Source organism: Xyrauchen texanus, chromosome 33, assembly GCF_025860055.1.
Source record: "Xyrauchen texanus isolate HMW12.3.18 chromosome 33, RBS_HiC_50CHRs, whole genome shotgun sequence".
NCBI lineage: Eukaryota > Metazoa > Chordata > Actinopteri > Cypriniformes > Catostomidae > Xyrauchen > Xyrauchen texanus.
In genome coordinates this window covers 779,484-804,852 of record NC_068308.1, presented here as the reverse complement: position 1 = coordinate 804,852, position 25,369 = coordinate 779,484, and the positions used below count along the sequence as shown (strand labels likewise).

At 40.6% G+C, this 25,369-nt stretch overlaps 1 protein-coding gene and 1 long non-coding RNA gene across 2 annotated transcripts; one reads left to right on the top strand and one right to left on the bottom strand.

Annotated features, from left to right (window-relative positions):
* Positions 1–294: 294 nt before the first annotated feature.
* LOC127626485 (ATPase PAAT-like) lies at positions 295–11,706 on the bottom strand. Its single transcript, XM_052102291.1, has 7 exons — positions 11,692–11,706; positions 11,321–11,503; positions 10,945–11,142; positions 10,788–10,860; positions 10,510–10,710; positions 8,632–8,930; positions 295–988 (listed from the first exon to the last, which is right to left on the bottom strand). The coding sequence occupies exons 2-7, from the start codon at positions 11,455–11,457 to the stop codon at positions 808–810; spliced, it is 1,089 nt and encodes a 362-aa protein (XP_051958251.1). The 5' UTR covers positions 11,458–11,503; positions 11,692–11,706; the 3' UTR covers positions 295–807.
* Positions 11,707–19,407: 7,701 nt separating this feature from the next.
* On the top strand, positions 19,408–24,776 carry LOC127626488 (uncharacterized). The gene is made up of 4 exons (XR_007968460.1): positions 19,408–19,486; positions 22,818–22,898; positions 23,241–23,298; positions 24,764–24,776. It is a non-coding gene; the product is annotated as an uncharacterized LOC127626488 (long non-coding RNA).
* The last annotated feature ends 593 nt before the right edge of the window (positions 24,777–25,369 follow it).

Sequence of the window (25,369 nt, the reverse complement as noted above, 5' to 3'; positions counted from 1 at the left end):
TTACACAAAGATAGTAGGAAATATTATCACAGCAGTAAACATGGAAGTCTTGTGACTATACTCCGGAACAGTGTGTATTTTAACGTTTGTCCAGATGAAATGTCTTGACCCATAGACTTTCCGATGTAACTGCATTACTGTAAACACACTTTTCGTTTTTAAAAACTGAGGTACGAGGTGAAATTATTATTTGTGTCACAGAACTTGTATTGAAACCAGAACAGTTCTTTAAGCACTGCCATTAAAAATATGATTAGCAAAGATCCACCTGAATAATAACACAGACAAAGCATATTAGTTTTAGTATAAATAGCTTTTAATATTGTTTCTTTTTTTTGTCTTTAGTTCTCCAGTATGATCAGTGTAAACATACTTACACAAAGTCAATTCACAGTGGCAATTCAGGTAATATTACAGGCCTCTGTCGTCACAAACACAGACAGTCAGTGCAATCATTCTCTTTAACCACCATCTAAAGCTGTGCGGACAATTAACATGTGTACTAATCTGTAAGAATAAGTCGTTTATAACAGTCAAAATGATAGAATGTTTTTCTTGTAGCAGCGAGAGTAATGTCTTTTGAATAAAAGAATACATTATAAGTAGCATCAACAGTAAAACAGTTATTAAGAACGGTTTGTGAATGGTGAAGTCAGTGAAACACTCAACCGGTGTCTCTTGGGACAGACATTTGAATGTCAAACTGTTGGCAAAACATGAATGATATAAAGGGATAGTTAACATGGATTCTGGTTAAATGTCCCTTTATTGAAGAATATGAGTGTTTAAAAGCGTTCAGGTTGTGTATTAGTGTGGATGTTGGGGTGTTTGAGAGAGTGCCTGTTGAAGTGTGATCTCCAGTCTCTGCTGAAGAGCATCCAGACGCATGTCCAGATGTTCCTTTAGTCTCCTCTCCATCTCCTCCATTCTCTTCTCCACAACCTTCTCCAGTACCTGCTCAAAGCCTCCACAGCACATATGATCCTCCCTGTAAAATCGACATGGGTGTCCAAAATAGCAGAAGCACTGTTGGTGTATTCATTGCATTACTCTTAAACAACAAAAGATAGCAGTTCTTTAGGGATGATAGAGATCAATGTTCCCATTTAAGTTTCAGAAGTAATAAAAGCGGCAATGTGCATGAATGATAAAATGTGCTTATGCATTATACATAATGCCTGTCATGTGAATGGATTATGTAAATACAGACAGTTATGTCTTATAGGAGGGCAAACAGGTGCAACAAAAAAATAGGTACGTGTTAAAATATCGGATCTGTTCAGACCTTGCCGTGTAAATGAAGCCTAATATACCTGCCGCTGTCTATAATGTGGCTAACAACAATATTATTAAACAGAATAAAGAAAACAACTCAATCCTTTAATACTTTGTTTGTTTCTATTAATGTTCTTTATTATTATGATCATTTACCTGAATAATAAAACAAACAAGAAGCAACGTTAACTTTCGTTGAGAAACACATGAAGGCAACATGACATTGCTTTAATATAAAGTAAAGATGTGCACTACAAAACATTTCAAACACTTGACTGAAATGTTTCTCGTGATCTTAAAAATCTTTTGATCTGAAGGTTTATTCTTAAATGTTTGGAATTAGTTTTGTAGATAAAAATATAATTGTGCCACCATATTAATTTATTTCATTATAAAGTTTTTGAAATTGTTGACTTGGACCAAATAATAAAGAAAAGCAGCCAATAAGTGCCCAACATAGATGGGAACTCCTTCAATACTGTTTAAAAGCATCTCAGGGTGATTCCTCAAGAAGTTGCTGGAGAAAATGTCTGTAATTCTAGACAAAGAGTGACTACTTTAAAAATGATCAAATATAACACAGTTGTGATTTATTTTGGATTTTGTTTCATCACAACATTATTCCCATAGTTCCATTTCTGTTATTCCATAGTTTGATGACTTTACTATTATTCTAAATTGTCAAAAAAATAAATAATAATAAATAAATAAATAAAGAACTACGTTTTACAAAACTTTCGACCGGTAGTGTACATTAATAGCAATATTTGTATTGGTAACAACAATATAAACATTTAGATATTAAATATAATAGTTTAGATAACTAAAATGCATTACATTATTGAAATTGTTAATGGTATGACACGTCTTCTAGAGTCTGATCCCAGGAACACATTTTCTGCCATTCCAGCTCCGGCAGGTGTTCACACGTAACACATGGACATTTATTATTTTTAATTCTTGGACTCAAGTCCAGTGTGAATGCAGTTTTAAGGCCTTTGCACGCCAGAGGCGACACAATAATACAAAATGAATCGCCCATGAAAGGCCTTATTTCTTAATGACAAATTAAAAGCGAGGCAAATGTTTGCTGTTACACATTCACTGGTCTACCCTTCACCCATCACCGATGAGAAGAACTTGACCAGTTCAATAGTAAACCATGAAATCTCAAAGTGAAAGACAAGTGAGTTCTAGTGAACCGATCAATAAATGAAAACACTCTACAAGCGGCAGCAGTGACGATGAGTGTGGTGATGAGAAAGAAAACATTCAGGACTATTTCAGTTCACCTCAAAGTTCATCTGCTGAAGTTTAAGGACAGAATGTATCCAGTCTCAGGGGTGATTACAAAGAATGTAGTGTAGAAAATTGGAACAGTACTGATTATATCTTATTGACATATATACCTTTATAAATATTAGTGATGCACCGAAATGAAAATTCTGGGCCAAAACTGAAAATGTTTAAAGTTTTTTTTTATTTTTTATAATTGTATTCATATTATACTTTATTAATTTCATGAATTTAATTAATCTGAATTTAAAAACTACAAACCAATAAAATGATCACACTTTTATTGAAAGTAACGCACCAAAATTGGACAGAAAATATATTAAAACTATATTAAATATATTATTCTTTATTCAGTTCTTTAACATTCAAATTTAACAGATTTTCTTTTTTACCAATTATCCAATAAATGTAACGTTGTAGAAAACTATAATGATATGCAAAACAGCTCTAGGCTAGCATCTTGCAAATTCAACAAGTTGAAATCTGCTTCAGTCATTTTACTGAAAACAACAGGCAGAACACAGAACGGCAGAGGGCCTCGACTCGGTTATTATTACTTTAATAATTATTACTTGACATATTTTGACTTTAATATAAAATGATTGTGCAAAACATCAGTAATAGAACTAAAAGCAACCTCAAACTGTAAACGACAGATGTAGCCTCAAGTGAAGAACAAAGTTTTGCAGGGCTAAACAAATTTTAATGTAAGTGCTACACACAGCAAACTGGTTTTTATTGAATTAAAAGTGTCATGTTTCTCTACAAGAACAAAAGTTGCTCAGCTTTCTGGCAGGAGAGACATTTCCTCTTCTCATCAAGAACATGAGATGCTGCACTGAATGCTCTCTCTCTCTCTCTCTCTCTCTCTCTCTCTCTGTGTGCTGGTGCTTGGGGCAGATAAATACATGCGTGCAGTCCGCGATCTTTGTTCTTTTACCAGTAGTCAAGAGGATTGTCGCGGTTGTGAGTGAAAGCTGAGCAATGATGGGTGGGGAGGCATATATTTTTTGCAAAAATTTTCTGTGGCTGAAATTTCGGTACATCCCTAATAAATATATTATACATTTGCTCAAAACCCTGCATGTTAAAAATGAAACACGATGCCATCTAAACACTCAAAGTCTGTATAATCCACACAATAAAACCCCAAACTCAACCAACATCACCACATTACTGGTAAACAAAGGCACTTTGATGCAAAGACATCTATTCAGAGTGAATTATTAGAATTATTATTTGGCAAAGAAAAACGAATCGGTTACCTTACGTAACCTCGGTTCTCTCTAGAAGAGGGAACGAGTATTGCGTAAGCTAGCTTACGCAACGCTACGGGAAAGATTCATCTTTTCTGAGATATTGAAGCCAAAAAATTATCCTTAATTTTGTATCCATTGTCAACGCAGTGCAGCAACTGCATACCTTGAGCGGGCTAGCTAGCGAGCTCATAGGTTGCTCTGCGGCAACTGCTGCAGCTTATAGACGAACTTGAGTGAACTTGCGTCCAAAGACAGGCGCCCGCGCCGTCACTGCATCAAAGCCCGCCAAAATGGGCATGGCTAGAGTGCATATAAGCGTAAGTTCGTAGGCATTGAATGAAGCGAAAATCGCTCGTGGCGCGAGCACGGCCGGCTACGCAATACTCATTCCCTCTTCTAGAGAGAACCGAGGTTACGTAAGGTAACCGATTTGTTCTCTTACGAGAGGTTCTCTCGTATTGCGTAAGCTAGCTTACGCTACGGGAACCCATTGTCAATGCCGTGCGCGCCAAGCATCCACTGCATGAGCCCCGGGGGTGAGGGGACCCGGGGGAGCCCTTGTGAGTGGGGAAATAATATTTGGCCGACAAGAGTGCGGGCCAGTGTGTGTGTAATACATAAGCACATAGTGGGAAGGGAACGACAGAGCGGCGGTGCCGGTCTGTTTGGAATGTGTCCCATCAGTGCAGCTCACCAGGGGAGCTGTAGTGTATTAAACCGCTAGTAATTTCGCCTGCAGGGCGGGCACTTCCAGATTGTAAAATCTGACAAAGGTGGAGGGAAGCCCAGCCCGCTGCCACACATATGTCCTGAATGGAAATCCCGCTGGACCATGCCCACGAAGAGGCCATGCCTCTAGTGGAGTGAGCCCTAATGCCTAACGGGCATGGTAGGTCCTTTGACGCGTACACGGCAGCAATAGCGTCCACTATCCATCTAGACAGTGTCTGTTTCGAGGCGGCGAAACCCTTGGTGCGCCCTCTGAACGAAACGAAAAGTTGCTCAGAGCGTCTGAAAGAGGCGGAGCGCGCAGTATACAATCTCAGTGCTCTGACTGGGCAAAGGAGATTGGCGTCGCGTTCGCTATCGGATGCTGGCAGCGCCGATAGGGAAATGATTTGTGCTCTGAAAGGAGTACCGATCACCTTGGGGACATAGCCGTGTTTAGGCTTTAAAATGACCTTCGAGTCACTTGGTCCAAACTCAAGACACGCAGCGCTGACAGATAGCGCGTGAAGGTCTCCCACACGTTTAACTGATGACAGGGCAGTCAGAAAAACGGTTTTGAGTGAAAGGTATTTCAAATCCACGGATTGAAGCGGTTCGAAAGGGGGGGCTTTCATAGCTTCGAGAACTACGGAAAGATCCCAGATAGGAACCGATGGGGGGCGCGGGAGGTTCATCCTTCTAGCTCCCCTGAGGAAGCGGATGACCAGCTCGTTTTTTTCCCAGTGACTGGCCGTGCAGGGGTTCAGCGAACGCCGCGATGGCCGCCACGTACACTTTGAGCGTGGATAGCGATCTGCCCTTATCCAGCAGCTCTTGTAAAAACACGAGCAGCGACGACACCCCACATGTCCGTGGGTCCAGGTCTCTGTCAGTGCACCATTTTGAAAACACAGACCATTTGGACGCATAGAGTCTTCTCGTGGAAAGGGCTCTAGCGTGTATGATAGTGTTTATTACCCCTTCTGGCAAAGCGACGGGTAGTCGTTGATCACCCACGCATGCAGCGCCCAGCGCTCTGGGTGGGGATGCCAGATCGTGCCGCGAGCTTGAGAGAGGAGATCTGCTCTCACTGGAATGGGCCACGGGGCTGTCAGTGACAGCCGCGTAAGCTCCGGGAACCATGTCTGATTCTCCCAGCGCGGGGCTATGAGGAGCACCGAGTGACGCGTTTCCCTGATCCTCTGCATTACCTGTGGCAATAGCGAGACGGGAGGGAAGGCGTAAAGCGGGCGGTTGGGCCAGTCCTAGGCCAGTCCTGGGCCAGCGCGTCCTCGCTTTTCGAGAAAAATACTGGGCAGTGAGAGTTCTCTTCTGACGCAAAGAGGTCTATCTCTGCTCTGCCGAATATACTCCATAACTTCTGGACTGTTTGAGCGTGCAGGGACCATTCCCCTGGGGAAATATTGTCTCTGGACAGTCTGTCTGGGCCGTCGATCAGGTGGCCTGGCACGTGCGTCGCCCTCAGCGAGCGCAGGTGGCACTGGGACCAACTCAGTATGCGTTTTGTCAGATGGAAGAGGTTCCTGGATCTGACACCGCCCTGACGGTTTAGATAGGATACCACAGATCTGTTGTCCGAACGGACCAGTACGTGGTGACCCTGAATGACCGGGAGGAAGCGCACGCATCATTTCCAGACAATTTCTGTGAAGGAGCTTTTGATACCATTCGGCCACTGCCCACGGCTGCAGAGCTGAGATACAGGTCTGAGTCACTCTGATCGGCTGGCGGCCCGTGGCCCAAGCCCGGCGAGACGCGCGGGTGTTTAGCCAATGCTGAAGCGGGCGCATGCACAGTAAGCCCAGCTGAAGTACTGCTGCGGCTGAAGCCATGTAACCTAGCATTCTCTGAAATTTTTTCAGAGGCGTGAGGCTGTTCATCTGAAAGGACGCGGCTAGTCGCTGAACACGGCGCGCGCGCTGTGTAGATAAGCGAGCCGTCATCGCCATGGAGTCTAGTTCTATTCCAAGGAAGGAAACTGCCTGACTGGGCTGTAGTGAGCTCTTGGTCCAATTGACTGCAAGGCCCAAAAACGAAAGGCGGCGCGGCGGCTTCAGTTTTGAGTGCTTCGAGTCGAGCCCGCAGGGTCGACATCGGAAGCTCCTCGCAGAGGTCGCATCCGCCGTCAGCGAGGGCGAGCTCTGCATGTTCCAGTCCCAGGCAGAGAGCGCAGATGAGGTGGCGGTCTCCGGCGCTGAGAGGGGGGCGCGGCATGAGGCGCAGGTGGTGCGAGGCGTCTTAAAAAAGACGCTCGTTGCTCTTTTTGTGAAGTTCGCTGAGGAACTTGCTTGCTCTAAAAAGGATATGTCGCCGGATGGCGTAGCTCGCAGGATAGCTGAAGGTGGAGAAGACGGCCGGCTTCTTCGAGCGCTGTCCAAGCTTGCTAGATGCCCCTCGAACGGCGACGCAGCTTCTGCAGTTCAGAGATGCGAAGAGCTTCGCTGAATAGATGAAAATCAGGGTTCCAGCCTACGAACTTACGCTCATATGCACTCTAGCCACGCCCATTTTGGTGGGCTTTGATGCAGTGACGGCGCGGGCGCCTGTCATTGGACGCAAGTTCACTCAAGTTCGCTAGCTAGCCAGCTCAAGGTATGCAGTTGCTGCACTGCGTTGACAATGGATACAAAATTAAGGATAATTTTTTGGCTTCAATATCTCAGAAAAGATGAATCTTTCCCGTAGCGTAGCGTAAGCTAGCTTACGCAATACGAGAGAACCTCTCGTAAGAGAACTTTTAAGATTCGTAAGTTGTTTATTTAAAAAAAGTGGTACAAAGGGAAAGATGTCGGTGATCAAAACTGTTTTCTGTGCTTTAGCGCCAGCAGTTGCACTGGTGCTGGTAACTGCAACGGCTTCTGACACGTGATCTAAAGCTCATATTCTATTGGTCAGGGCATGTAATCAACAAACGAAGAAAAAAAAAACCTGACCCATTCACCATAAAAAAAAGAATGTGCTTTGTCGGTGCGCGAATGTTCCAGGTGTGAATCGGGTTCTTAGGAATCTATTGTTTCTTTTCCAAAATGTTTAAATCACGCCAACAAATTGTGGTGAAAAGGTGCGTTTGGTGTGCTGGAGTTCACAGATGGGGGTAGATTTTTCACCTCTGCTTTACCCCTGTGTAAGGCCAACACCTCTAAAACCTGCCCATTGAATGTCTTTATATAGTTAGACTTGATGACTGCAATGCTGAAGCTTTAACCAAGTCTACTGGTCTTCTCTGCAAGTTTCCAGCAGCACACATTCTTGATATCATACAGCTTCAGAAAATATTTAGTAATAAAGCACACAAGGCATATAGACTACTTTTATAATATTTATGGTGCTTTATTTTGTAATATTTACACTGTAGGATCACATAGTCCTGTAAAATGGCATCATATTTCTTTGAAACCGTGTTTGGAATAATGATTTCAAATCGAAACCGTTTATGGTGCAGCAAGACCAACTTTGACATGTGTGTGACATCAAACCTAACATCTTGATGCACCATATTTGAATTGAATTTGAGAGCCCACTGTTCCTCACACTAAGCTATCATATGACTTCAGAAGCACACGGGTCGTATGGACTACTATTTCATAACAGATATTCATCCTCAGTCCCAGTCCCATCCATATTCATTGTTTGGAGAAGAATGTACAGATTTTCAACATTTCACATTGTGTTCCAGGAAGGAAAGACAAATCATCGGGTATTGAGTGTAATCTGAGTTACTGTAATCAATTACTTTTAAGTACATTACTTGGTTTACACATTACTAAAATCATATGTAAAACAGTTGACGGGTGTGACAATAAATGAAATATAGACATTCATTTGAATTTGTTGGGTTGAAAAAGTGTTTTAGAAAGCAAGTATTTAGTAATGTGTTTCCTTTATGACGAAGTAGTCTGATTACAATTAAAGATGAGTAATTCTTCATTTGTAGTGGATTGATTTTTGAGTTACTAACCCAACATTAGTTTTGTAAATGCCTTCAGAATTCTCGTGATTTATATATGTATTTTTCAGCACTACCATTTAGAAAGTATTTGCACTCACAACTGAACACATATGACACACTTACCGCTCTCCATTCCTCTTCCTCTCTGGAGTCGTGGCCTCCTCCAGACGGAGGCGTGTGACCTGACCACATACGCTCTGCAACATGGGCAACAGCCCTGGGCTGATCGGGTCTGTGTTAGAGCTCAGCAGAGACGACATGACACCTGGGATCTGGTCGTGTTCACTGCTGGACAGATTCGGCTGATGTTGACCTGACTCCATCCCTACAGATCTGGAAGCTCCACCTCCTCTTGACAGACAGCTTAAAGCTCCTCCTCCCATGAGCAAAGGAATGAATCCACCCAGCATGTCTGATTTATTCTGAACACAATACACAAAGAGAGGGACTGTTCAATTGTGATGAAGAACTACCCAATGCACAGCCTCAAAGAAACTGTTGTCCAATATTAAAAGGTTTGGAATGAAACAAAAGGAAAAAGGAAATAAGTAAGTGAAGTACCTACAAGGGGTGTGTGATACAAGCAAAAAGCCATGACAATGATATATTATAGACTGTAACAATATATATCAGAATATAGACATTTTTAAGAAAAGGTTATTCAGAAGTGTTGGACCTGTTGAAATTTGAAACAGTTATTTGAGACACTGGGAGGAGGTAGATCAAATTTCTGGGAACAATATTAAAAGTGGACCCCTGCAAATCAGTGACAGATATTAACTTTTACATTAATGTCAATTTTTGCCCCTGAATTTGATTTTTTTTACCATTATGTTAAAATAAACCATTTAAAACAAGCGGTATGTCATCTGTTTATGTCAGTTTAATAGTGCTGTCAGTCAATTTTTAATCGCGATTAATCGCATAATTTTGAAAGTGCTGTAATGTGACTCTAAATATACTAATTTTCCGGTCGAAATGCATTTATTTCCATCCGAGGAGAGAAAACAAAACGATATGTAATAGCACTATAATGCTTTATTAACATTTCCAGACAAACTTTTCAAAATATAAAGAAATGCACTAAAATATCACCAATTCAAGTAACATTAAATGTTTCCCCAAGTCAAAGTGGGAGTTTGACTAATTGAAAGAACTAGTCTTATTGCAATGTCAAAACGTATTCATTCCAATGGCCTTTAAATCCCTTAAACTCTCATCCTCCACAATATTAATCTGCCGGTAGACTGTAGCCATCTGCTTTGTTAAAGCAATTGTGAAGTCACATTCATGATTGGGGTCAGAGCGTCAACGCCAACGTTAACGCTTGCAAACAAACTTGATGTGCTACTGTGGTAATTCAAATGTGCCTTACATTGGCTGAAAATACTTGATTTCTGTCTGTTTTGTCCATTAGATAACATTAAGAACTCCTTTCTCCATCATTTGATGTTTGTGGTGAACTATAAGAATTAAATCAATTAAAACGCACCTCATTTTGTATTTCGGTGGCATTTTGGGTGGCATTTGTGACCCTGCTGCAATACTCAGGGAAAATGACTTGGTATAAAAAATGGCATTAACTCTGCATCTTTTAATAAAAGTAAATGGCAGCATGCAATGAGAAGATCAACAACCTCGAGGTAAATGAGAAATGATCACACATGTTGAAAAGAAGTTACTTTGGCAACAGAAAAGACAAGAAAAAACAACACACAGCTAAAGCTGTTCTGCAAGCAGTGGGCAAAAATGTCTGGTGATGTCCGACACTAAGAGACTACTGCAAGAAACGCCTACAAGAAATCATACGAGTGGTGCTTTCCTGCGCAATACTCGCTGCCATGATGCTAGGGTGTTATGTGTGCTTGACAGTGCATTGCTATGTGCTTACTACAGTATTCTATGTGTAGTGTTTTGAATATATAACATCACCAATGTTGCAAAGATCAGAGTAGTCATGATGATAAAGAAGTCTACTTCAATAAAAGACAGGTTCACGACCTTCTGCTGGCACTGCACCAGCTCCATGAGGTTCTGAGCTCCTGGTGAGAGGGTGGTGCCCATCTCCTCCATCATAGCCTGCACACGCTGAAGGTCAATGCCTGGATCCACGCTCGCACTTTCCTGCCTGTCCTTGAGCGTCTCCAGTCCCACACTTAGGCAGACGATAGCCACAGAGGAGCGTCCACCCAGAGACAGCAGCTGTACAGAGACACAACACAGTTGTGTAGTCAGTCTGAATGTTTCTAATGAGACATTCAATGACAAGCTCTCCATACCTTCATCTCACAGGATGCAGCAGGACTTTCCAACACCACACAATTCCTGTAGAAAGAGCTCTTGTCCTCAAAACTAACAGAAAACAGCAGCAGTCAGTCATGATGATTCCAGTCTACACATGGTAATGTTTATACCTATAAACTGTTCTTAAAATACCCGTCACTGTGTGATCTTTGAACTTGCTCCCCACGGCAGGTGCCCCAGTATTCTCCAGACAGCGAGTACACTTCAATAGTGCGTGCTTCACTGAGCACCTGAAGACTGCTGATCACAGCTGGAGAGTTTGGTGTACACATCAGCGTGATGACACATGGACAGTCCTCCTCTGCTCGATCCAAACACACTGCTTCACACCTGTAGAGATACACCTGCATCCACTCGTTTAAAGTCAACTGAGACCTCATGATCACACTGAACACGCTGAAGTTGGGCTTGGAGTGTAAAGGCTTTTTAAACGTATAAACTAACATCAGTATTGATGTTTAAATAACACTTCAGTGAGCAGCTCCGATCAGGTGAAAGTGACACTCACCTGTCATGTTGAAAGCTGCAGGCGTCATCAGTGGGTTTGTTGTTTTGTGTTGTAATGATGACGTCAGACAGCTGCTTCTGTGACGAGATCGACCATGAGCTGTACACGGAGATCAGACCGTCTTTACAGCTGTTCATCCTGGACAAATTATCTTTACTGCCAGAAGAACTGCCGCGATATGAGCTGGATCAAATAACACAATAAAGATGAATGTTTCACGTTTGACGTGTGAAGGGTTCTAAACATATTTTAGCGTGTCGATTCAAAACAGAAATGCGCTATTCGGCGTTATCTGATCAATTAATAGAATAAAAGTACAGTTTTTCGTTTCGATCTAACCGTACTGATTAATATACGTGTATATACAGTACAGTATATGAGTCCAGTGCTGCAGCAGACATCCATTCACGTCATATGTCGGAGTAAATTAACAACTGTTTACCGCCACCTCCTGTACTGGAGTGTGAACAGACGTCAGAGCTTCTTCTTCTTCTTCTTCTTCTTCTTGGGTTTTAACTGCGGGTGCCATCCAACGTAAATGGTGCATTACCGCTACTGTCTGTTTTGCTAATTTAGCCACATCCTCATTTCCCGTTTATTCCCACATGAACTTGAGAAAACCCATCATTAATCATTATAGAAAGCATTAATGGACTTATTGCACTTCCTTGTGGAGTCCCTTTTTGTATTTCATGTCTATTTGATATTTCATTTCCTGCCCTTACCTGAATTATTTCCCATAAAATAATTTATTCACTTGAAAATTCTTCCTCCTATATTCATAATTTTTAGTTTTATCAGAAGACCCTCTTTCCACATCATGTCATGTGCTTTTTCAAAATCAACAAACACCGTTATAACTGATTCTTTATTTATCTGTGCTTTTCTCATTTCATTTTCCAGACACACAATAGGATCCATTGTTCCTCTTCCTTTTCTAAATCCACTCTGGTATTTTGTTATTAGTCCTCTCTTTTCCAACGAATATGTTAACCTTTCTTGACCATCCTTTCCATAATTCTACATATATTCCATGTAAGGTCTATCGGCCTATAATTAGTGGGCTTAGATGGATCCTTCCCAGGCTTCCTAATAGCAATTATTATAGCTTCTTTCCATGCTTTTCGAAGCCTACCTTCCTTCCATACTCTGTTATATAATGTCAACAGTTTCCTCATTGCCCCTTCCTTAAGATGTCTCAGCATTAAGTATAATTCACACATCCTGTAACCTGCAGCACTCTATGGAGTTCAGTACTTTCCTGTTCGGATTTAGCACATAGTAACAACACTTTTTCAACCTTAATTATTTGTAATTAACATTTTGTATTGATTCTTACAATGAATGAAGAAAAGAAAAACATATATACATAAAATCAACATTTAAACCCCACAACCACTCCTCCCAATCCTCAACCCTGACCCCCAACAAACATCCCTGTGGTCACACATGAGTATATACACATACAAAAAGGAAACAAACACAAACACACACACACACACACAAAAAAAATATATATATATATATATATATATATATAATAATCATACACATTTAAAACTACACTACTTTCTCCAACACCCCACCCCGAGAGCCCTCCAAATCTCCAAATAGTTGCCCCATTTCCTAACAACAAATCCAAGGTACCCCATCTTCTAAATGACACCTCCTCAAAAGCCACCACCCTCCCCATCTCCGTGCACCACTCCCGAATTGGGGACGCACCAGCTGACCTCCAACCCCAAAATAATCTGCCTGGCGATCATAACACTGGTCAGAACCCAACTGTCTATGTGTCTATTCCCCACATCAATGACCATGCCATCACCCAAAACACAGAATCTGGTGCAAAACGAAACCCGAGTACCCAACATATCACACACAAAGCTGTGAACCCTGGATTTCAACACACCACCAAAAAACATGGGCCGTGTCTCCATCCTCCAATTGGCATAGCCAGCAGGTGGATGTGTATATAATAGCTTATACATTCTAGAGGGGTCCAATAGAATCTATGTAAAATCTTAAATTGTATAAGGCACACTCTTGCATCTCTAGATGTAGACTTGACGTTTTTTAGAATCCTAGCCCACACTCCCTCCTCCAATACCAAATTTACATTAAAATTAATATTTCTTCCATAATCTCTTAAGAGAAGTTGAAGCTCTGTCCCCCGAACTCTGAATTAGCAGGGAGTAATTGATGCATCATGAACTTTTCCAAAAGCAGTAATCACCACTCACAGAGTATCTGCCGCTTTAGGGGTGTGTATGCTACTCCCAAAAATAGTAAAGGGCAGGTGGTGCAGCTGTAAATGCCTAAAGAACTGAGATCTGGGAGTCCCAAAATGTTGAACCAAATTTTCAAAGGAACTCAACACTCCACTCTCATATAGGTACCAAGTGTAGTAACCCCCTCACAATCCACTCCGATCAGCAGGAAGGGGACTTATTAATACATAATTATGGGTTCAGCCATATGCTTGAGGGAACATTTAAATAAATGTCCAAATTAAATACTCTGGCCACTCTTGTCCAAATCATGTGCAAATGTGAGATAACGGGGCGTAACTTAAATTCTCCGATTAGTTTCATAGAAAGGTTTTGAATTGGTGAAATAGGGGCAAGAACTTCCTGTTCAACACAAAACCAGGGAGGGGCTCTCTCAGGTAGAAGTGACCAATGAGACAAATGTCTGAGACTGAATGACTAATAATAAAACTAAATCTTGTGTAGGCCTAGCCCACCTTTGTCAATCGGTATATGAAATTTACTGAAATGTAGCCTGGGACATTTACCATTCCAAATGAAGGACGTCGCTATGCTATCAATTGAAATAAGAGAGGGGGACATCTATAGGGAGAGACGGTAGCAGTTGAATTTTGGAAAACAGTTAGTTTTAATAATATTAACCTTCCTAATAATAGATAAATGTAATGAAGCCCACCTGCCCACATCACTCGAAAACCTTTTTATTAAGGGCTCAAAATTAACTCAAAAATGAACTAAATCAGACAAATTTGCTGGGAATAAAATGCCCAAATACTTAATGCCCTTTTTTGGCCACTAGAAGGCGCCCGGCAACCCTCCTGTGTGCCCCTGTCTAGAGTAAAATAATCTGAAATGTATCCATTTGTATGGATCACCACTGTCTATAAAGTAACTTAATGCATCCAATAAAAGTATTCCTGAACCCATATATCTAAAAAAAATCTTTAAAAGATAATCCCATTCTACCATATCAAACGCCTTTTCGGCATCAAGTGAGATGACAGCGACCGGACTCTGATCATTCGCCACTGACCACATGATATTGATGAAACGCCTAATGTTATCAGAAGAGTTGCGGTCCCGAATAAACCCCACCTGATCTATAAGAGATGTCATAACTTTACTTAATCAGTTAGCCAGAATTTTTGACAATATTTTAACGTCTAGTTGTGTTGGAGCCATGTAATTTGTGTGATGTCCGTTTAAATTCTAAATGTCATGTGAGTATGGGATAATGTGTGTATCGTTGATTAGCCAGGTTTAAAACACCTGTAGTTTTATGTGTAGTAAGGAGAAAGGGGGGTGAGCTAGGTGCACATATTTTTGTTGAACTTACAAATGGTTCAAAGTATCAAAAATGTATTTTAATAACACTAATCATCTGAACTTATGTTTTTAAATGCAATGATCCTTACATGTTGGATGATCATTAAATAAAGTGTTAAAGCAAGCATTTTGGACTATCTTGTTGACGAACCACAGAAGTTAACTCCTTGTTTAACCCCTCAGCGGCAAATTGTTTGTTTTTATTGAAATCGCTGGAATATTAGTCAACAAATTAATGCAAGAAGTTCGAATGTACTTTGGATTACGCCAAGAGCTCCGTCGGCATACTGGATAATCATATCAAACGCTCTGCTGATGGAATATGGACTTGTTTAACTGGAAATTGATTATTTCACGATTGGGATTCTCACATGGAGGATAGTTTGGACCTGTTCGTTGAAGCTGAAGCGGAAGACCATTGGGTTGTGATTTTGTGCTTTAATCTGTTTGGAAAGAGTTTGCAGGTATACGCTGTTTGTTTATGGACGCATTGCTGAATCAAACGTCATGATTCAGTTATTCCATCATGACCTGAGGATGAGCAAACTAAACAGATGGAGTGGTCCTCAAGCATATACAAATACACCCATGCTTTTATAATACAAACATTACTGATGAGGATCAACCAGTGCCCATTTCAGAGCGAGGGAGGAATTGTAAACATACTTAAAGAGCTCTGAACAACTCAAGAATGCAGAATTTGTCTCATTCCATTACATAACATCCAAGATGACATAAATCCAAGTCACAGCATCTCAAACATTAATCGCAAAAGATCCAGAAAACACAAGAAAATACGTGTGCTACAAGAACTTCAACAAGCTCTTCTGCACGTATTAAGGCAGATGCCAATACAGCAGCTCTGATGGTACTTCAAAAATGATTGGAGGTGAAGCATGCAATAGAAGAACAACGCTTAAGGAAAAAGAAAGATGGAAATCGCTGCATGAATGGCCAAAGTGAAGGTGCTTAAGTGCTCAAATGTGTCTTGTGGTAAAAGTGATGTAACTCATCGGTCCGATGAAATGAATTCTTATTTGGACAAAGGACAAGGTATAACACTCAATGCTGAGGCAAAATCATTTATTCCTTTGAGAGCTGGGACTCAAAAATGAATTGACCAATCTAAGGATTATGCTGACTTGGGTGCAAAGCCAAAAAGGAACGTTTCCCCGACTCTTTATCCTCAGACTATTCCAAGATCATATCAGCCCACCCAGAGTGTTTCTGTAAACACCAATGCTCCATATGAATGTAGTGCTAATGCTGGTTCAGGTAACACTGATCAAGTTCTCCATACTATGGATAAACAAAATGAAATTATTTCATTATTGATTCAACAACAATGTCTGTCCTCTTTGCATAAAAGAAGTGTTTGATGGTAACCCCCTGCAGTATCATGCCTTCATGAAATCCTTTGAAAATGTTGTTGAGTGTAAAACTGAAAGCTCTAGTGATCATCTATACTTCCTTGAACAGTACACCAGGGGCAGGGTTGGGAGGGTTCATTTTAAAATGTATTCCACTACAGATCACAGAATACATGCTGTAAAATGTCATTTGTAATGTATTCTGTTCGATTACTCAAGGTCAGTAATGTATTCTAAATACTTTGGATTACTTCTTCAGCACTTCTAGATTATTTCTCTTGTTTTGACTATAAAATCTCTGTCAGTACAGTAAGACAAAATACACACGTTAAAAATACATTCTCTGAAAAACCCAAATATCTTACGCAGTGCTGTTTCTAAAACAAGATCAATCAAACTGATCTTGTTTTAAGGATTTTTAGATATTTTTACAGGAAAACAATACAAAAATGATCAAGAGTATGATTTTTGCCCTAACATCAAAGGTATTTCTAGAAAAAAAGGAAATTATAATCTAACGTGAATTTTCTTGATAAATAAATCTGATGGTGTCTTGTAACATGTGCATGTAAATGGCTAGAAAAAGCATTTTATCTTAGCGTAAAGCTGACAATATACATAAGGTTTATTTCTATTTCTTCTGCTCCAAACTTACTTCAAACGTACTTCTCTGTCTGCTCGTATGAATGTAACACATCATAAGAAAGTGTTTCACCGCTGTTCAAATGCACTTTAGATCGCATCATTTCTATGTATAAATGTTTCCCATCTAAAGGACTAAATATTAAATGAAACAAATGACGATAAAATGCAAAGTAATCTCTTCAGTAATCAAAATACTTTTGGAATGTAACTTTATTCAAAATACCAATGATTTAAATTGTAACCGTAGTGGAATAAAGTTAGTTATATTTTGTATTTTAAATACATATTCCCGTTACATGTATTCTGTTACTCCCCAACCCTGACCAGGATCCAAGGGAGATTGTAAGAAGTTGCCAGCATAGGCCTGCTGACAGAGGATATCTAAAGGCTAAAGTTTTATTATAGGAACATTTTGGTGATCAGGACACAATTGCATCTGCATACATTGAAAAGGCTCTTTCATGGACAAATATAAAAAATTAAGATGCCAAAGCTTTACAAGATTGCAGTTTGATCCTGAGAAGTTGTTGCAATTCCATGGAAAATATTCAGTATTTGTAGGGAAAAATGGAGAACAGAAGTCTGTGAGTTACATGAAACTGTCAATCAAAGAGCTACTTTCAGTGATACTTTCAGAAATATGCATTTAAAATACAAAATATAAGTAACTGTATGAATTTCATTGAAAGGCTAGTAAGAATAATGACTGATCCAGTGTTCGGAAGCATTCAAGATGCTCCATTGACAGCAGCAAGGAAGATGCTGAACCAAAATAAATCTCATATTAAACCTAAAAGAAGCAGTTTTGAGACTACGTCACGGCAAAGGAAAATAAATTGTTTCACCCAGTAACAAGGGTTGATTGTTTCGTAGATGTCAACACACTTTGGAGTTGTGTTCTCTATTGGAAAAGAGGACTCATGGTGAAAAGATTGCATTCTGAAAAGAGAATGGCATTTGTTTTGGTTGTATGTGTACAGGGCACATCAGTAAACATTGTAGAAATCACCTTTCATGTAAATTATGTAGTCTTATGTGGAAGCACCCTACTAAACTTACTATTTACTCAAGAGAAAAAAGGTCAGATTCAAAACAAACAAGGAAAGAGTCAAACACAGCAGTGGGCAGTGTTTTGGCATCTGTTGAGTCCAGTGGATTTATCAGGGCTGGTGAACATGAATGTACACTTTCTATAGTTCCTGTGCAAGTGAAATCTAAAAAAGGAAACAAGACTGTGATCCCTTATGCCTTTTTGGATCAAGGCAGCATAGCTGTATATTGTACATTCGAATTAATGAACAGACTTGGCCTAACAAGATTCAAAACTAATATAAGGTCAAAACTACACATGTTGTTTCAGGATTGGAGGTGGCAGGTTTAAATGAGGAATATTTTTGTGAATTAACGGATGCCAACACACAAGATACTATGTCTGTGCATGGTGGAAACATCCCATGACAGAAGGATCTGCAGGGATGGCCACATTTGAAATATGTGAATTTACCCAAGATTGACTCTTACATAGAGCTGCTCATAGGAACAAATGTTCCAAAGGTCTTGGAGCCAGTTCAAGTGATTTGCAGTGTCAATGATGGACCCTGTGGAATTAAAACAAGGCTGGGTTGGACAGTAAATGGTCCACTAAGAGGAGATAGAGGCTACCAATCTGCTTCTGAACATCCTGAAGTCACAATTAATAGGATTTCGGTTCTAGATTTCAGATGAGCTTTGACAACAACAATTTAAACTGATTTTCCAGAATGCAGCAAAGACAAACAAGTTGGTTTTTCCAGAGAGGACCACACATTTATTGAGATGGTAATCAACTCATTTAAGCTTGTAGATGGGCATTATTCTATTGGCTTACCTTTGAGAAAGAAAGACATTCATATGCCAAATAATTGCTGAACAGCGTGCTCTGAACCTAAAGAAAAGGTTGAAAAAATATGTTTAATTTCATTTTGAATATTCTGATTTCATGAAAGACCTTATTTCCAAGGCATAGGCAGTGAGTTTGCCAGCTGAGGATCTGGGACGCAGCGATGGTAAAGTCTGGTATGTATCTCATCATGGAGTTTACATCCTCTGAAAGGGACACTCTGGGTTGTATTTGATTGTGGAGCCACATTTCAAGGGACTTCTTCAAATGCTTTGGAGCTACTTCTTCACCGAGTTGTGCAAACTTTTCCCTCAGAAGGTGTGCAGAAGATAATAACAATGATTTCAGCAAAGAAACAATGAATGCAATCTTGCATTTCTTTTATGTGGACAACAGTCTTGTGTCAGTTAATTTGGAGGATGAAGCAATTTCTCTTAATAGTGACTTGATAGCTATTTGCGCAAAGGGAGGCTTCACACTGACAAAATGGACAAGTAACAGTCAAAATGTGCTGGCAAGAATCCCAGAGGAACACAGAGCAAATTTAGATTTAGGTCAAGGTCTACTTCCTTTAGCCAGAGTGTTGGGTGAACAATGGTGCGTTCAATCTGATGCCTTCAAATTTAAGATTGTGCTGCAGCAGAGACCTATGACCAAAAGGGGGATCATCGCTATGGTGAGTTATGTCTATGATCCCTTAGGAATTCTGGCTCCTGTTGTTTTATATGCTAAAAAGATCTTGCAATATTTGTGTAGGAAGAAACATGGCTGGGATGACATCATTCCTGCCTCAAAGGCTCAGAGTGGATCAGTTGGTTGGATGAACTATGTGAGTTGGAAAGCTTTAAGATTGACAGATGTTTCAAACCTAAAAGTTTTGGAGAGGTGACTACAACACTGATACACCACTTTTCTGACAGAAGTGAAGATGGTTATGGAGTAGTTTCTTACCAGTTTTTTCATGACGTTTACTCACAAGGGCATGTTGCCTTTGTTATGGGGAGGGCTAGAGTAACTCAATTGAAGTTAGTTTCAATTCCCAAAATGGAACTTACTACTGCAACATTGTCAATTTCTATGGATACATTGTGCAGAACAGAGCTGCACATGCAACTACAAGATTCCGTCTTTTGGACTGATATTACTTTGTACTCAAATATATCAGAAATGAAACCTCCAGGTACTGAACCGTTGTTGCCAACAGAGTTTCAGATATTCTTAAGGTGTCCACGGCTAAATAGGGCAGCTATGCCTGAAGAGTCTAAACATCCTGTTATACTGGCAAAGGACTTTCACATCTCAAGCATCATTCTTAGACACGTTCATCAAGAGGTGGGTCATGGGGGTCGAAACTATATGCTGTCAAGGTTGCGCAAAAAGTATTGGATACTTGGTGCTAGTGGAGCTATAAGAAAAATACTATCCAAGTGTGTGACCTGCCGACATTTGCTGTTGGCTATGCCAGTCGGAGGATGGAGACACAACCCATGTTTTTTGGTGGTGTGTTGAGATCCAGAAATTTTGTTTGAGGGTTTTATGTGTAACGTATTGGGCACTCTGGTTTCGTTTTGCCCTAGACTCTGTGTTTTGGGCGATGGGGCAGTCATCGATGTGGGGAATAAACACATAAAAAAATGGGTTCTGACCAGTGTAATGATCGGCAGGCAAATTATTTTAAGGGGACGGAGGTCCCCATTTCAGGAGTGGTGCACGGAGATGGGGAGGGTGATGGCTTTTGGAGGAAGTGTCATTTAGAAGACTGGGTAACTTAAATGTTTTTGTTGGGAATTAGGGCAACTATTTGAGTTTTTGGAGGGCTCTTGGGGAGGGACAGTGGAGAGAGAGAGGTACGAGTGTGATTATTATATATAGATCTCCAACCCTGCCCTGACCCTCAACAAACATTCCTGTGGTCACACATGAGTATATATACACACATAATAAATATATGTATGTATATATATATATATATATATATATATATATATATATATATATATATAATTTTGTTTTGTTTGTTTTTTATATATACTCATGTGTGACCACAGGAATGTTTGTTGAGGGTCAGGGTGGGATTAGGAGGGGGAGGGGTAATTGTGGGGTTTAAGTGTTGATTCTGTGTATATATGTTTTTCTTTTCTTTATTTACTCTAGGAATCAATAAAAATGTTTAATAAAAAACAAACAAAAATAAAAACAATATTATCCAAAAAGAAATGTTAAAAATCTTACTACGATGTTTCACCGTGTTATGTATACCTTGTCTTGTCTCACTGTTGCCCTTTTGTTTGTCATTTTTGTCACTTTTTGAGTTCCTTAGTTTTCACTTTTGTCACCCTTGTAGCTCCATAGTGCACTCATCATTGTTTTCACCTGTGTCTCGTTCAGTCTTCATTTTGTCCGTGTATTTAAACCCTGGTTCTTTGTTTAGTCACTGTCGATCGTTGTTTGTTTAATGTTGATATCGTGTATGGTTTCTTGTCATGCTTTTGCCCCTGTTTCCTGCCCTTCGTGTTTGTTCTTCTAGCTGTGTGTTCTGTTGTTTGATAGTTAGTTTTTCCCATCGTGGACTTTTCTTTGTGTTTACCTTTTTGTTACTTATAAAATTAAACTGCGTTTGGATCCTAACCACCCGTCTGCATTCTCCTGCTTCCACAAACGTTACAGAACAATCGACCAAACTATGGATCCAGCGGTTTTACGAGCTCGATGCCGTCTGCTCGGTTTAAAGCAGGAGGACCACCCAATCGAAGACCACATTCAGGACTTTCTCCGTCTGGCGAGCGTCTCAGCCTTTCCAGACCCAGCCTTGGTGGTCTTCTTTAGGGACAACTTGAATCCATCGCCGAAGGAGCGGCTGCCACAAGCGACGCGTGGCTGGACTCTCTGCGACTTCCTGGTGGCGACCCTACTGGTGTGCAACTCAGCGCTCACTGTGGGCGTTGCTGAGAAGGACCCTACCTCACCATCCACAGTGTAGTCTCTTCAGCCACCCCCGGTGCCCCCTGTAACACCAGCCCCACCTGTCAGCGAACCGACCCCCACGCCAGTCGCGCTCCCAGAACCCACACGGTCCACTTCATCTGCCCGGAGGAGGGAGAGAAGACGGGTTTCCGCCTCCCGGTACACGCCTGCCCCGGTCTGCGAGCCTGAGCCCACGCCTGTCACTGTGAGTGAGCCTGCGTCCTCGTCAACCACAGTCAATCAGCCAGCGCCTGTCGCCCCAGAGGTCAGTGAGCCAGTGCCTGTCGCCCCAGAGGTCAGTGAGCCGGTGCCTGTCGCCTCGACCGTCCCAGAGCCGGCGCCTGTAGCCTCGACCGTCCCAGAGCCGGCGCCTGTAGCCTCGACCGTCCCAGAGCCGGCGCCTGTAGCCTCGACCGTCCCAGAGCCGGCGCCTGTAGCCTCGACCGTCCAAGACCCTCTGCCTCCCGAGCCATCCAGGGCTCCGCCTCTCGAGCCTCCCAGGGCTCCGCCTCTCGAGCCTCCCAGGGCTCCGCCTCTCGAGCCTTCCAGGGCTCCGCCTCTCGAGCCTTCCAGGGCTCTGCCTCTCCAGCCTTCCAGGGCTCCTCCCCAGCCTCCCAGGGCTCCGCCTCTCGAGCCTTCCACGGCTCTGCCTCCCAGGGCTCCGCCTCCCAGGGCTCCGCCTCTCCAGCCTTCCACGGCTCTGCCTCCCAGGGCTCCGCCCCTCAAGCCTTCCTCGGCTCCTGCCCTCGAGCCTCCCATGGCTTCAATTCCTGAGCCTTCCACTGCTCTGCCTCCCTTCCTGTTTGTTTGCCTTCACTTTTGATTAATAAAGAACCCGCAGTTAGATCCCCACTCCTCGTCTGCCCTCGTCTGCATTCCTAACAGTGTAAATGTTTGCGGTGTGCTATCTCCGGTAATGGCACTTTGACAGACATATACAGCAGGCGTCTATACCCATTAATTTCCTGTCAGTTATGCATATAGGCTACTGGTATTATACATTGGAATATATATGTAATAATAGTTTTCAACTTTTTTTATAGGAATATGGCTGCATCACTCTCGCCTTCACCTGCCATTCGCACTAGGAGGGCACGCAGCACCCCAATCGAAAATCAGAAAGCGTAAGTACACATTTAACCACTGTTGTACAGATGTTTCTGTCATTTTGTTTATATAATTTGTGATAATACAATATTTATATGTGCATGTGGCTTTACAAACATTGTTTTGTTGTTATGCATGCACAATATTATAATTAGTGATTGGTAATGTAAATATAATATAGTTTTTGTTCAGATATTAATATACTATGGTTACATTGTACATACAAAAAGTTTGTGTCTGTATGGCTTTACAAAAAATTTGTTTTTTGCTATACCTGGGCAATATTACATTTAGTGATTGATAATATAGTTCTTTGTGTAATAAACATACTCACAGTTGTTTGTTTGTTTGTTTTACAGCAATACGAATGATAGTGATCAGACACCTGTTGCAAAGAGGGCAAAGACAAAGATTCAGGTAAGCAACAGGCAGTCCAATCTGTCATGGAAAACAGCGACTGATATTGACATGGTTCCACAGACTCCACTATTCTCATCTGTGTGCTGTGAACTGTTCACTTCAAAGTTGACTATGCTTATGTGTCATTTTGATAATTAGGTCTCCTCACATTCATTCTCTTTCTGTCACATTCCTCATTGATAGGCCCAGGGGAGGGGTCTTTTGTCTCCTCAGGTGTGAATTACAATCAATATTCATGATAGTTCACGCCTCCTCACATATGACCTTTCTAACACTAAAAATGTCTTACAAAAGTTTAATTACTATATTGTTTTGTATGAATGAGTGATCAGAATAGTTTTCACATCATTTTGTAGCAAAAACTCTAGACTACAAGATCCAGTTCTCAAAAGTCTTGTGGACAAATGTTTAGCATGAGTTATATGGCCTTATTTCAACGACTTGGAAAACAAATTTTAGTTTTTTCAAAAATCATGCATAAACGTTATTTTCTCAGAAATACAAACATGTACACACATGTTGCTCACATATTATTGTAGCCCAGTTTGTGCTGAATACAGTGTTATCAGACTTTAGCCATTAATATGTTTTTAAGCAACTGAAAAAAGCACAAATGTCAAGGCATGTCAAAACTTCTCCAGGGCCCAAAACACCCTCAGACCCCAGAGGGTTAAGCAATTGATTAATAATTAGGGTGTTTTTACAGTTGTACTGAATTTAGGGAAATTTATAATTTCTCAGTTGAACCAAGCCAATACTTAACGTATTGTATGCAATTCCCAGGGAAATTTTGAGGCTCTTTCAGTGTGGTAATAATTTTTCATTAGAAACATCTGAAGAGTTTACTTCCTGCATTAGGTTGCACAGCAAGGATTTTTCCAGTTATGGATTTAATAATATTTTTTTACGTTCCCTTATGCAAACAAAAGATATCATGGCTGTTACAGCTAAACTGAATTTTCTGTTGAAAAAAACTGTTTGATTGGAGTAAAATATGGATGACACCTCACATGTATTACAAATAAATTAAAAGAGGTTTCCTATAAGATTGTACATCGAGTATACCCAGTTAAGAGTCTGGTGTACAGCACTTTAAAGTTAATATGGAAGATAATTGTGTTTTTTGTAAAAGTGCCCCTGAAACTGTTAATAATTTATTTTGGGAGTGTCCTAAGGTACAAATATTTTGGAGTGAGTTATACAATTATTTCCAATAAGAAGCTTGTATTGTTGTTAATTTTGAAGAAAGTAATATGATGTTAAAGTGTTTCCCAGTAGTTAAAGATAAAAAATCTAGTATTTCTATGTGATTTAATTATTATTATGGCACGTTATTAAATGCATAGTCAAATATCTTAAAAAACTACCATAAAAAAGTAATACGAACTATCCAATAAATTACTATGTACAAACTCTTTTTTTTTTTTTTTTTTTTTTATGTATTCTCCGACACAACGTGAAGAGAGCGACAGAAGGGGAACGTCTAGGTTACGAATGTAACCTCCGTTCCCCGATGGAGGGAACGAGACGTTGTGTCCTTCACGGCCACGTCGCTGAGCCGAGCCGCTGTAGTGGCCGGACCATTTCCGGCTCCTCAGAAATTTTTTTTTATGTATTTGCTGTTGTTGCTTTTTCATGTAATATCTAATATAAACCCCTGACATGTATTGTTATATGTACTCATGTTGTACACTTTGTATTGTTCTAATAAAAACAAACGTGTGTGGTCAGGTCATCTGTTCACCAGTAATGGTGCATTCAGACCAGAGGAGTCGAGAGCGTCAAATCGACCGGAATTCAGTTATTTTCTATGACAGCCTGCAATTATTTTTTTGTATTATTATAGAACAATTACAACAAAAAATACATACAGAGGATCACAAAGTACTTACTGTTACAATCATAGTAGCATCAAAGAGTATAAACAGAAAGGATAGAGGAAAAACAACAAATAATAATAAACCAAATAAAGCCAGGTGATAACTTAAAATGGATTAACAAGAGAAAAGGTTTCAAGTATTCTATACATTCGTTTTGCCTTTTAATTTCTTGCATCTTTTAGAGTCTC